The sequence below is a fragment of the Tenrec ecaudatus genome, chromosome 4 (assembly GCF_050624435.1).
Source record: "Tenrec ecaudatus isolate mTenEca1 chromosome 4, mTenEca1.hap1, whole genome shotgun sequence".
NCBI lineage: Eukaryota > Metazoa > Chordata > Mammalia > Afrosoricida > Tenrecidae > Tenrec > Tenrec ecaudatus.
The window spans coordinates 137265481-137279850 of NC_134533.1; the positions used below are offsets into that span (position 1 = coordinate 137265481).

A 14370-nucleotide genomic window follows, 5' to 3' on the forward strand; every position below is an offset into this window, starting at 1 on the left:
TGTTTCCTCGGTGCTACACTGCACCCTGATTAGATCGTCTCTTCCTTGTGACCCTTCTGTGAGGGGATGTCCTATTGTCTACAGATGGTTTAGGGTCTCCACTCTGAACTCCCTCTCATTCACATTTATATGATTTTTTGTTCTGAGTCTTTGAGGGCTGACACTTGATCCCACTAATACCTCATGATCACACAGGCTGGTGTGCTTCTTCCATGTGGGCTATGTTGCTTCTCAGCTAGACGGCCGCTTGTCCTTTAAGACCCCAGACACTATATCTTTTGATAGCCAGGTACCATCAGCTTTCTTCACCACATTTGCTTATGCACCCACTTTGTTTTCAGCAATTGTGTTGGAAAGGTGAGCATCATGGAATGCCAGGTTAATAGAACAAAGTATTCTTGCCTTGAGGGAGTACTTGAGTAAAGGCCCAATATAATAGGAATATTTTAATGCTATCCAACTTTTATCAAGGTTTTCTTTTTGTAATAATCTACATGTTTATGATGCTTATGATATTAAACCAGCATTCTGATACATTTTAAAAGTATTTATTTGAATGAAATTCTAGTTTAAAAGAAAGCATGGTAAGAAATCTCTTTCAGAAACTGTACTGTACCAATCGTAAATCTTAATTGCTTAATAAAGGTAGGCCTAAATTCTTAATCCTTTTAGAAAATATCAATTACATTAGCTTATGATTGATTTTAATAACAATTGGAAAAATAAAGTTAGAAATAAATAATTATCAGTTATAGAAATGGGATCAAACTGTACAAAAAGTTATATTAAGTTCTTGTTGTTTTTGTTTCAAGGGAAAGAATAATTCCCCATTAGTATGTTTTTCTATGCCATTAAGACTAAAGATGTCATTTCCTTGGAGGATAATTTTTCCTCATTCAATTTTTTTATCAAGTACTACTTAACCCAAACTATCTGACAGTAAGTAGCTAGATTTCTTTAACAAATTATTACTTACTTTGATGTTATTTTTTAAATGTATATTATTGCAAAAAGAGGTCAGCTGTAAATAAACAATTGATAAAGCACTTGATTTCAAGGTACATTTTATATACATATTTAATCTAATTTACTTAGTCTTCTATATATTATTAAAGGTGACTAAATGATTGTAGTTTTGATGGAAATATAGTAAGCTAAAAGTTTTAAGTTTTGGTTCTGACAGCACTTCCAGATTTAACTTTGTACCTAATTAAATGCTGATATTAGACATGGAAATGTCATGCATTTATTTCTATGTCTATAAAAAAATAGGTTTATCATACTTTCCAACGCTGACATGATTATTTCAATGACTGTGTCTTGTTTGGAAGAGTTTAATGAATCTTAGATCATACGGAAATGCATAACTCAAAGCATAAGATTACAATGATAATTTCTTAATGTTTGAAAAATGATTTGTCAACAGCTTTATGTGCTAGAGAAGTTCAAGCTTGCATTAACTTACATTTTAACCATTTGTATGTGTTTATCAAAGGACATATTTTATATAAAATGTAAATAAATTATAATTTATACAAATTAAACTATAGAATTCACAAATTTCAAAGAGCTATAAACAGGTATCTTAAATCACAAACATGTAGTGCTATGTATATAGTAAGTGAAAGTCTGAACTTATCCGATCTTGTCAAGTCACTGGAGGGGGGGGCTATCATGCAAAGTATCGGGCTCCAATGTGATCCGAACATGTCAGGACAAACAGGAGTGGTCTAATATAGATGCCTGGAAAGTTTGCAGTGGGAGCTGGTGTAAATGGTGATCAATTCCTCCTTCAAAGGATAATCTCTGGTATGGCATTTTCTCCAAGGTTTCCCTTATCAAGTCCACAGGATGAAATTTTCTAAGGATTTAAAATTTATTTTTTAAAAATTTATTTTAAACCAGGATGCTTTTTCTTATGTGCTGCTTCTCTCTCTCCGCCCCTTCCTCTTATCCTTCTTAGGGGAAATTATAACTAAATATTCTTTGGTTATATAGAGCACCTGAATTGTGCTTTACCTTCATTTCAGAGTATTTTAATCAGAGTATTTTATTCTTATGTTTACACGTATGTTTCTCTGACCTGAAAATTCTTAGTTATTTAGCAGTGAAATAGATTACATCTGTGTGTGTGTAATATCCCTGACATACAAAAACCATTTAATTTTCTTTTGAAAGAGCTAAAGATTTAGGTCCCAAGATAATTGTACAATCTAGACACGAGTAAAAGTTGAAAAAGTGGAGCCAGTGGCAAATGAGTTTATTCTCACTTAGGCTACCACTTCCACTCTCCTCCCTGCTGCCTGGGATGCCCCTAACAAAGCTGAAAGCAGAAGGGACTAGGATGATGTTCAAATGAACGAAGGGGCACCATAGTCCGTCTGCTCCTTGAAGAGAAAAGTTCAAAATCAAGGGATGGCAGGAGAGGAAAAAGTTGTGGTCATTTTGGATCAAAGGTAAATTAATATAATTTATGAGTTGGCCTATGAAGAAACTCAAGCTAAAAAAGGTTCTCAAATAAAAGACATTACATAATTTCAAATTTCCATTCATTCCCACCTGAATTCCACCTCCACAAGGCTTAGTTCTTTTAAATCAGCACTAAGTTCAAAGGCTCTCAGAATTGGATCTTCCTCTGTTAGCATTATTAGAGCTGGACTGGCCAAGCATCGATATATATCAAGACGAAACCTGCATAAAATTTGATTTCATATTGTAAAATAAATATACATATGGTCAGTATTTTAACCTATAATTTTCACAGATGCATAATTGAAGTATTAGGAGATTAAGAAAACATTAAAACAACTGTCACATATTACAAGATGATACATGTTTAAAATGAAAAAGACTTAAGGATCAATTATTTTGAGCTTTAAGTATTAAAAAGCTTGTTCCTTAAAAGCTACTTTTAAAACAAATCATTTTATTGGGGGTGCCTACAACTCTTATCACAATCCATAAATCCATCCATTGTGTCAAGCACATTTATACATTTGTTGCCATCATCATTTTCAAACATTTTCTTTGGGCTCTACTTGAGCCCTTGGTATCGGCTCCTCATTTTTTCCCTCTCCCTCCTCCACCCTCCCTCATAAACCCTTGATATTTATAAATTATTATTATTTTCTCATGTCTTACACTAACCAATGTCTCCCTTCACCTTCTTTTCTGTTGTCACTCCCTCAGGGAGGGGGTTATATGGAGATCACTGTGATCAGCTCCCCCTTTCTCCTCCCACCTTTCCCTTACCCTCTTGATATCGCTACTCACAGTACTGGTCCTGAGGGGTTTTATCTGTCCCGATTCCCTTTGTTTCCACCTCATATCATGTATAAACTCTGGTCTAGCTGGATTTGCAAGGTAGAATTGGGATCATGAGAGTGTGGGGGAGGAAGCATTCAACTAGAGGAAAGTTGAATGTTTTATCGATGCTATACTGCACCCTGACTGGCTTGTCTCCTCCCCGTGACCTTTTGTAAGAGGATGTTCAGTTGCCTACAGATGGGCTTTGGGTCTCCACTCTGCACTCCCCCTCATTCACACTGATATGATTTTTGGTTCTTTGATGCCTGATATCTGATCCCTTTATCACATTTGCTTATGCATCCACTTCGTCTTCAGCAATTGTGTTGGAAAGGTGAGCTTCATGGAATGCCAGGTTAATAGAAAAAAGTGTACTTGGGTAGAGGCCCAATGTCTATCTGCTACCTTAATACTAACCTTATAAATATATGTACATAGATCTATTTCCCCGTAGTCATACATAAATATATTTACATATGTACATGCCTGTTTTTAGACCTCTATAATTGCCCTTTTCTCCTAGTTCTTTCCTCTATTTCCTTTCAAGGCTACTTTTTAGGAATTTGTTTAGTGATTCTTTTTACAGATTTGAAACTTCATATTGTTCAGCCCAATTTACTGTACATACTCGAGTATATGCCTAGTTTTTCTTTTCTTTTTAATCATTTTATTAGGGGCTCATACAACTCTTATCACAGTCCATACATACATCACTTATGTCCAGCACATTCGGACATATGTTGCCATCATTGTCAAAATACCTGCTTTCTACTTGAGCCCTTGGTATCAGCTCCTCACTTTTCCCCCTCCCTCCCCGCTCCGCTCTCCTCCCTAAGCTGAGTTTTTCAGCACATTTTAGATGCAGTTTTTGTGGTAAAATTAGGTGCCTCGGATGATAATCAGGTCGGCTTATACTCAAGTATATATAGTAATTAAATTTTTACCTCTTAATCCTGTATCAATAATAATTACTAAGAAATGTTTTTTATTTTATTTTATTATTTTAAAAAATGTTTTATATTATGTGGATGGTTATTAAGTTTTCCTTACCTCAGCGAGTGTGCATTAGCATGCTAGATACACATAACAAAGGGCTCATTCAACCAGGGGCTGTTATTAAAAGGTGTTTCAAATCTTAAAAAAAGACTTCTTAAATCATTGCCTTATACTTAATCTAATAGAAAAGTACCTCCTTCCTGTTATGTAAATTAATGTTCATATTTTAGCATTTAAATAGGGAAAAATGCACAAAGGTTTTGCTAATTTTTTCAATTATAAATACACAAATGTATTTCTTAATTTATTAATTGGCATATTTTTCCTTTAATTATATCTGCAATACATGCTTTTTATTAGGAAAAAAGGAAGCAGTTTGGAAACAAGAGACTTCCTTTCCCTCCTTCCATAAACTACTTCTCAAAGACAGCCTCTAGTGCAGTGCTTCTCAGCCTTCCTCATGACACACCCGTTCATGCAGTTCCTCGTGTTGTGGTGCCCCCCCACCATAACAGCGTTTTCACTGCTATGTCATCACTGTCATGTTGCACTGTTATGAATCGGGTGACCCCTGTCAAAGGGTTGTTCGACTCCCAAAGGGGTTGAGACCCACAGGTTGAGGACTCCCAAAGGGGTTGAGACCCACAGGTTGAGAACTGCTGCTCTACTCAGGGATTTGTGTATACTTGTCAAGATAATTTCTACTGCCACAAAACATAATCAGATACAGTACTTAAAGGAACTTCCTTTTATAATGTAATATACTATGAACCTTTTCCTGTGACAATATATAAAGATTGATCTCATTCTTTACACATGCTTTTCCACTAGTTCATCAGTTTCCATTAATGACATGCAAGTTGTTTCTTTTTTTTTTCAGAATAAACAATAAATTATGTCATTGAGAACATCTTTTAGCTTACATATTTATAGCAGCTGGGAAAGTGTATTTTAAATTTTAATAGGTGTTTCCAAGGCCAAACAATCAGGAAAACTAATTTTTCCCTTACATCTTCATTAAGGCCAAGTATTATCAATATTTAAAAATCTTTGCCATGCCAATAGGTGATTGTTAATCTTTTTCATTTCAATTCATAAAATCAATGCCTATCAGGAAATTAGGTGTCTCTTCAGTAAAGAGTTTCAAATACTCTTCCCTACTTTATTGGTCCATTTTTACTTCAGTACTTATGGATTTGTCTATTATGAATAATTTTAATTTAAACAAATGTATTGATGTATATTACTTATTTGAACTTTCAGAGTTTGTCTTACTGAGTTAAAAGATTAAAACTTGTAAAATGCATTGCTTTACTCCTAAATCTTTTTTGAAATTCTATACCCATTAAGCAATAACTTCATATAATTACCTTTCCAAACCCCTGGTAACCTCTATTCTTTCTGTCTCTGAATTTGTCCATTCTAGATACATCGTAGGAGCCCTGGTGGTGCAGTGGGTTAAGAGTTGGGCAGCAGTTTGAACCACAATGCAGGAAAAAGATGTGACAGTTGTCTTCCCAAGAGGTTTTCAACTTTGAAACCCCTATGGAGTAGTTCCACTCTGTTCAGAGCTTCAAAGTCTCAGTTTAAGCACCACATAAATGATTAAAAAGTTGCTTTGTGTATCCTCAGATCTCCAGTAGCCAGCATGCTGAAATTGCTGTAAACCAAACCCAAAATTTCATACCACCGGTAACTGAGTTATACAACCAATCTTATATGTAGTATCTTTCTGTTTCCAACAACATATCTGTGTTAATTTATTTTATCAGACAGGTTCTATAAGCTATTTTTAATTACTTACATTATCAGTCATGTCAAGAGATCTACTAACAAATAATAAAGAGAATTACTAACAAATAATAAAGTTGTCTTACTTTCTCAAATTTATCACCTTTGGCATTTTACACTTAATCCAAGGTAACAGTAGTAAGACTAGGTCAGGAATATATCTCAATACATACATACAATAACATCCAAGTACACAACTGGACAAAAATCATGTTAAAACATCATTCATTTCATGTTACTGGAAACTGTCTTCAAACACTTATTAGAGCTTTTAGCAAGAGAGCCTGGAGTCAGTGGCCCACTTCCCTGGGCTGTCACCATCATCTGTACCCCCATTCAGTCGGTGAAAACTATAACTGCACCTACTTGAAGCTCATAAACCTGCCCTCTGTAAAGGAGAAGGCAAAAATGATTCGATGAAGGAAGCAGCAACCTACAGCCTGACTGGATGAAACAGCAGCATGGTGGAAGCAAGGAACACAGGAAGCTTCGCTAGACCAACACTGCAGTCTGAGTTGAGGCAGACAGTGAACTAGCCAGAAATCTACCAGTGAAAGGCTGGGAATAAGACATCCATATAAGTGTGCAAATAACTGATCCACAAATCCCTAGCTGACTGGAAAATTACACGTGTGCAGGGTAAATTAGTATCTGGTGAAAGAAAAAAAGAATAAGGAAACATTAAACTGGTGGCAACTCTGTATTGGCCAACCCACACAAAAATGAGAAGACAGTAGGACCTTTATGGACTCAAAGTGTATTTACACAGCTTCTTCTCAAACCACTGGCTGATCCTAAGCTTGTAGGCACAGGCATGACTCTGAGAAAGCAAAGTGAAAGTGTGAAATACAAATAAAAAGCAAATGAAACATAGGCATCAATTACTGTACATTGTGGGGAGGCAGATTCTGCAGCTAAGAGCCAGGTAAGTGACATTAAAAAAACCTTAGAAATCATCAAACAGAACTGAGAGTTGCTATATATAGCCAGTTTTCAAATAAAGAAATACTAGACATGCAAAGAACAGGGGTTTCCTCATTCACACACAGAAAGAAAAAAAAAAGGATATGCCAAAATTCTAAGTGCCTAGATATTACACTTAACAAATATATCAAAATGACTATTAAAATATGTATTTAAATATTAAAGAAAGTATAATGACAATGAGTCAAAAGATAGAACATTTAAATAGAGAAAAAATTTATGAAGGAACCAAATGAAAATTCTCCAATTAAAAGTACAACAAATTTTAAAAGCCCAGAAAGCTCCCTAGATGGACTAAACAGCAGAAATGAGTAGCAGAAGAAAGAATTGGTAAATTTGAAGAAAAGTAAATATAAATTACCCAATAGAATATATAAGAAAAATGAACAGCATCATGGAGGCCTGGAGAAATTTGGCAACTGTACTTACATATGTGTAATGTAACTTTCAAAAGGAAAGGAAGAAGGGGTAGAAAAATAAATAAATAAATAAATAAAGGCCCCCAAATTCCAAGTTTTGATGAAAAATATTAAGCCTATTAGGTTCAGAAACTCAATAAACTTCTAGTAGGATAAACTTAAGGAAAACCACCACATTTAGACAAATTAATAGTCAAACTGATGAAAGACAAAGGCAAAATTTTATAGTAAAGAACAGTGGAATGACCACCTCCCCCCTGAAAAATAGAGGACCATGACTGAAATTAAATTTGCTTATTTGAAAAGATCAATGAACCTCTAGCTAGATCAGGGCTCAGCATACTTTTTCAATAAAGGTGCAGATAACAAAATTTTAGGATGTTCATACCGTTTCTGTGTGACTTCTTGACCTCTCGCTGTTATATTGGTAGCACCAACGGGCATTATGTAAACAAATGGGCATGGCTGTAATTCAATAGAACTTTATTTACTTTTGCCTCCACTAAAAAAATGGGGAGGCCAATTTGACCTGTAAACCATATTTAACCAAATTCTAAAGTAAACTGACCAAGACCAAAGGAAAGAAAACACAAATTACCAAGATCCAAAATGGGAAAAAAAAAAAAAGGACAATACTAGAGACACTAAAGAAAGAGGGGGGAAAAACAAAGGGTGGCTGATTATGAAGATCTTAATGCCAAATTAGACATATTAGAAGAAACAAAAAAATCTCTAGCACAACACAAATTATCCAAATGGGCTCAAGCGGAAGCATATTTGAATAGACCTATTCTGTGGGGGGAGGTCAGATGCTTACAGACATCCTCCCTGAGGGCAGTTAGTCACCAGACTACAGGGTAGGCCTGGGGGGGAGGGGGGACGGCACAATGAACTATTTCTCCCTGAGGCCTGAGACCAAGCGTTCACACCCTACCAATAATGCTCTCTTATCAGTTGAGCCAGGAAACAGGCCAAATTGGCTCTGTGACATCCAAAGTTAAGTTGCCATCCTATATCTAGGATCCGCCCATCTTGTCACATGCACGTCCCTATTGCATGCATGTCCCTAGACCACCCTCTCTCATTACTGTATTACCTATAGCACAACCCCTTTCTGTGACGTTTGTACTCACCTGTAATTAGGGGGCTTGCATGCCCCCAGATAATATAAAAAGCCTGGGCTAGCATTAAAGAGCGCTCTCTCCCTCCACATGGACCACCAAGTGTGGCTGAGGTGAGTATGCTACTATGAATCATGTCTGACTCCATTTATTTCAATATTTCTCTTCTATCTCTCATGCTCTCTATAACTTTACTATGATCTTTATTTACTATCACTATACAATTGCGCCTACTGGACCCGTAATAATGTGTTAGGGGCTGGCTTCCCCTGACACTATTCCAAGAAAGTTAATTCAATATAACCATTAAAAATTATCCTGAAAGAAAAGTCTCAGCCTAGACTGATGTATTCTACCAAACCTTTAAGGGATATAATTCCAATCCTATAGACACTCAGCAAATAGAAAAGAATATTTTAAAACTCATCTTATGAGATTGTTACACTGATAAAAACATTATCCCTCATGAATACTGATGTAAAAGTATTGAACATATTGGCAAAGCAAATTCAGTTAACATATAAAATGGGATTACATATCACAATCAAATTTATCACAGAAATGCAAGGCTAGTTTGCTATCCAGTTAATAGTTAAAATATATAACATATCAATACCATAATGAACACCATAAAATCATCTTAAGAGCATAAATAAAAGCATTTGACAAAATTGAAAAATTATTAATAAAAAAATCAACAAACTAGAAACATAAAGGAATTTCCTCAACCCTATCAAGGACATCTCTGAAAAATTTACACTAGCATCATACTTAATGATAAAAGATTGAATGCTTTCCCACTAAGATTGTAAACAAGGTAAGTATGCCGGCTTTCATTATATTTATGCAACATCATACTGGAAGTTCTATCCAGTGCAATAAGGCAAGAAAAAGAAATTAAGGCTTTAAAATTTTAAGACAGAAAAAGCAAAATTATAGTAGTACAAATGTGGAGGCTGAATATACAGTTTGACCATGTAAATGATCAAACATTTGAAGGACACAAGAGAAAAGGAATTTTTTAAAAGGACATGACACATATAATTTTACAACACAAAATATGTCAAATTACATGTCTGAATGCATATGACTATGTATTTATGTGCATACATGTGTCCATATACAAGTGATTGCATATATGTGTATACACATGTATTATGTATGCTCATGGATATTCAAATATATAAAAGACTACATAGGAAATATAATCACGAAATTTCTTAGATATAACCAGACAACTTTTAGGGTTACTTTTTTTATTTTGAAAGTTTAGGACTATAATCTCATGGGATAACTCCATCACGTGGCAAGATATAATTCATAAAGTTTGTGTATTGCAACCTAGTTCACTGAGTTAATTTGAGGTATTAAAAGATTGCAAAAAAGTCACTGTATACCAACATTCCTAGGGTTACGTCCAAGTAGTATGACATGAGCCAGACCAAATCCAGGGATACATATGGTAGCCAACTAAAAAGGAGGGGAAAAAAACAAAAAAAGAAATGGGGAACAGGGTACTAATCCACCCAAGGGGGGGGGGCTATTGTTTATATCTCCACAGGGAAAGAGGGACCAGACTTCAATCCGGTGCTCCAAGATGTGAATGCAACATGCCAGCATGAAGCAGGGAACCAGTAGAAAGTTTTAAGGGGCCAGCCCCCATCCCAACTACATGGACAGATGCCCCTACCCCCAGAAGAATATACTTCAAAGGACAGCACTGCAGCTACAGCTCAGGAAGAGGGACATGTCTGATCAGAGCACATGAGATCAAATGAAGGGGGAGGAAGAGAGTGTGAAGCATATCCTGGTCCACCAAGCCTTGAGGACAATATCCCTGCTCAGAGCAGTCAAAGCACAGAGAGGACCATAAGACTGACCCCACTATGAGATACGCTATCCCTGACTGCCCTATACCCTACAGGAGACGCAGTGTGGGAATTGTGCCCGACCTGACCCCGCCACACTGAGACAAAATACTAGGAGCCCACTAAAGAACAGCACAAGGAGAAGAGTGTACCAGAAATAGACTTTGGGGCTAGGGTGTGGCGCTCCATCAGAAAACACTCCTATAGGTCAACAAACAAATCTTGAACTATTTACAGGCTTTTCTTTTTTTGTCATTCATTTTTTGTCATTTTATTTTGTTCCTTTGTTTTGCTGTCTTGTTTTTGTGCATAGTATTATCTCTGCAGGTCTATCTAGATAAGATAGGCTGGATAAACAATCTGGAGGAGAAAACAATGGGACCAACCGTTCTGGGGGGACATGGAAAGGGAATGTGGGGGAAAGGAAGTGGTATTAACAAACCCAGGGACAAGAGAACAGTGACCCAAAACCAGTGGTGAGGAGGATGTAAGAGGCCTGGTAGGGCTTGATCAAGAGCAATGTAACTGAGAGGAATTACTGAAACCCAAAGGAAGGCTGAGCATGATAGTGGGATAAGAAGAAAGTAAAAGGAAATAGAGCAAAGAAGTAGGAAGCAAAAGGCATTTATAAAGGTCTACACACAGGCATGTACATATGTAATATATATGATATAGAAATAGATCTATGTGCATATATTTATAGGTTTAGTATTAAGGTCACAGATGGACCTTGGAACTCTACTCAAGTACTCCCTCAATGGAAGAACACGTTCTATTAAACTGGCATTCCATGATGCTCACCTTCCCGACATGATCGCTGAAGACAAAGTGGGTGCATAAGCAAATGTGGTGAAGAAAGCTGATGGTGCCCCGCTATCAAAAGATAATAGCATCTGGGATCTTAAAGGCTTGAAGGTAAACAAGCAGCCAACTAGCTGAGAAGCAACAAATCCCATATGGAAGAAGCACACCAGCCTGTGTAATCACAAGTTGTCAAAGGGTTCAGGTATCAGGCATCAAAGAACAAAAAATCATATCATTCAGAACAAGGGGCAGTGTGGAGTGGGGACCCAAAGACCATCTGTAGACAACTGGTCATCCCGTTACAGAAGGGTTTCAGGGAGAAGATGAGCCAGTCAGGGTACAGTGTAGCAATGATGAAACATCCAACTTTCCTCTAGCTCTTAAATGCTTCCTCTCCCCGCCACTATCATGATTCGAATTCTACCTTACAAATCCGGCTAGACCAGAGGATGTACACTGGTACAGATAGGAACTGGAAACACAGGGAATCCAGGACAGAAGAACCCTTCAGGACCAGTGGTGAGAGTGGTGATACTAGGAAGGTGGAGGGAAGGTGGGGTAAAAGGGGGGAACCAATTACAAGGATCTACATATAACGCCTCCCTGGGGTCTGGACAATAGAAAAGTGGGTGCAGGGAGATGTCAGACAGTGTAAAACATTACAATGAAATAATAATTTATAAATTATCAAGGATTCATGAGGGAGGGGGGGTGGAGAGGGAAGGGAAAAAAATGATGAGTTGATACCAAGGGTTCAAGTAGAAAGAAAATGCTGTGAGAATGATGATGGCAACAAATGTACAAATGTGCTTCACACAATGGCTATACATATGGATTGTGATAAGAGTTGTATGAACCCCCAATAAAATGATGTAAAAAAAAAAAGACTGCAAACAGCCACATAAGGTACAATTACCAGTTGCTTCTCATCTGGAGCAATAGAGAAATAAAAAATGAAAGACTCCGAGAAGAAACTAGTCTATAGCACTTAGAGTGTACAGGAATCACCACCTTACATACCCTGAGACAAGAAGAACAACATGGTGCCTGGCTATAACTAACGACTGTTCTGATCAGGACTACAGTAGATGGATCCTGATGGAATGGAGGAAAATGTAGAACATAAATCAAATTCTTAAAAGGTTCAGACTTAACTGCACTGTTGAGATTAGCACCTGTCCCTGAGACTGCCACCTTGAAATACTCCTTAGACTCTGAACTAAAACTACCTTTTAGCTAAATAACAGATTGGTTTATAAAATAAAAGGTATTACTTTTGAGTACTGCACACCTATATAAGACCAAGTGTTCAAAAATGACTCAAAAACAGATAAATGGTCAGGGAAGACAGAAACCAGATTATTGGAAATTAAAAAACATTCATAATAGAATTAATGAGAATGCTGACATATAGTAAAAAACATAAATGTCACCAATTTGTGACAGTAAATGAGAATCTAATTTTCTGTGTAAACTTTCACTGAAAACACAATGAAATATTCTTAAAAAATAAAACAAAACAAAAAAGAAGCAAACATGTGGATTAGGTCACCAATAAAAATGTGGAGAAGAAACGATATATAAAGTACAGATTGCGTCACTTCTCTATTGCCAGTACATACGCTCTTCCACTTAACGGAACCCATTTTGTGCATTTTGCCAGCTACCTTTTTGTCTTTAGTTGTAATCTAAGAGTCTCTGGAAATCAGGGTCCTTTCCTGTTTGCTGTGCCTTTAACTGTATTCTCACATCAGTAAAAACTCACTCAAATCGTCCACAAGGTACCAACTCAATTTATAGCACCTAACAACACAAACCATAGTCATGTGCTGTGCTTAATGCCTAAAATGCTCTTCACCTTTTAATTCTTATTTATACTTTAAGAGCTAGCCCAGGCTATACTAAAAACATCCAAAGGCACTGCTATAGTTCTAACTCTATAAAATAGGCCCTGCTGGTTTCTGAAACTGTAAATCTTCCTGGGCGCATGATCATCTTTCTTCTGTGTAGGAGCTGGTGCTTAGCAGCTCAACTTGTAACCCATCTGCCACCAAAGATCCTTTTAGCTTATGCTACAGCTCCTCGAAAAGCTTTCAGATTACGTTTTCCCCACTTCCAACCAAGGCAGGAGTGTCTTCTCTAATCTCAATTCCTCTCCCATCCCCATGCCAAGTTGCTTCAAGAACACACTTTTTTTTAAAACTGCTTTTTAACACAGGGACAAGGGAACAGCGAGTGGTTCAAAACCAGAGGAGGGAGGGGAGGGGAGGGGAGGACCGGAAGGGAGTGACCAAGAGCAAGGTAACTGAGAGGAATTACTGTATCCAGAATGAAGGCTAAACATGGTAATGGGTCGGGAGGAAAGCGAAAGGAAATAGAGGAAAGGAGTAGGAGGCAAAGTGCATACAGAGAAGCCTAAATACAGACATGTACATATGTAAATATATTTATGATTATGGGGGCAATAGATTTATATGCATATATTTATAGGTTCAGTAGTAGGGTAGAAGATGGACATTGGGCCTCCTCATGCATAATCCCCCAATACAATAGCACCTCGCCCTGCTAAACAGCCATTGCAGGATACCCATCTTCCCGACATGATCACTGAAGAGAGACGTGTGTGTAAGCAAATGTGGTGAAGAAAGCTGATGGTGCCCGGCTATCAATAAAAGATATAGCATCTGGGGTCTTAAAGGCTTGAAGGCAAATAAGCGGCCATCTAGCTCAGAAGCAACAAAGCCCACAGAGAAGAAGCACACGGCCTAAGGCCTAAGCGAATACAAGGTGTTGAATGGACCATGTAGCAGACACAAAGGAACAAAAACAATCATTGTGTGATCACCTTCCTCACATAATCGCTGAAGACGAAAGTGTGCATAAGCAAGTATGGTGAAGAAGGCTGATGGTGCCCGGCTACTGAGAGATATAGCGTCTGGGGACTTAAAGGCTTGAAAGCAAACAAGCGGCCATCTAGCCCAGAAGCAACCGAGCCCACACGGAAGCAGCACACCAACATAGGTGACGGTGAAGGACAGAGGAGACCAGATCTCCAACAACAAAGGTGGGGTGGTGGTGAGA

At 37.3% G+C, this 14370-nt stretch overlaps 1 protein-coding gene across 4 annotated transcripts in view; it reads right to left on the bottom strand.

The window, feature by feature from the left end:
* TRPC1 (transient receptor potential cation channel subfamily C member 1) overlaps positions 1 to 14370 on the bottom strand; it is a 77316-nt gene that overhangs the window by 35405 nt on the left and 27541 nt on the right. For all 4 annotated transcript variants that reach the window (XM_075546802.1, XM_075546800.1, XM_075546803.1 and 1 more), the window contains one exon: positions 2560 to 2691. In XM_075546802.1, coding sequence (XP_075402917.1) covers positions 2560 to 2691 — 132 coding nt within the window. The remainder of the gene's footprint in view (positions 1 to 2559; positions 2692 to 14370) is intronic.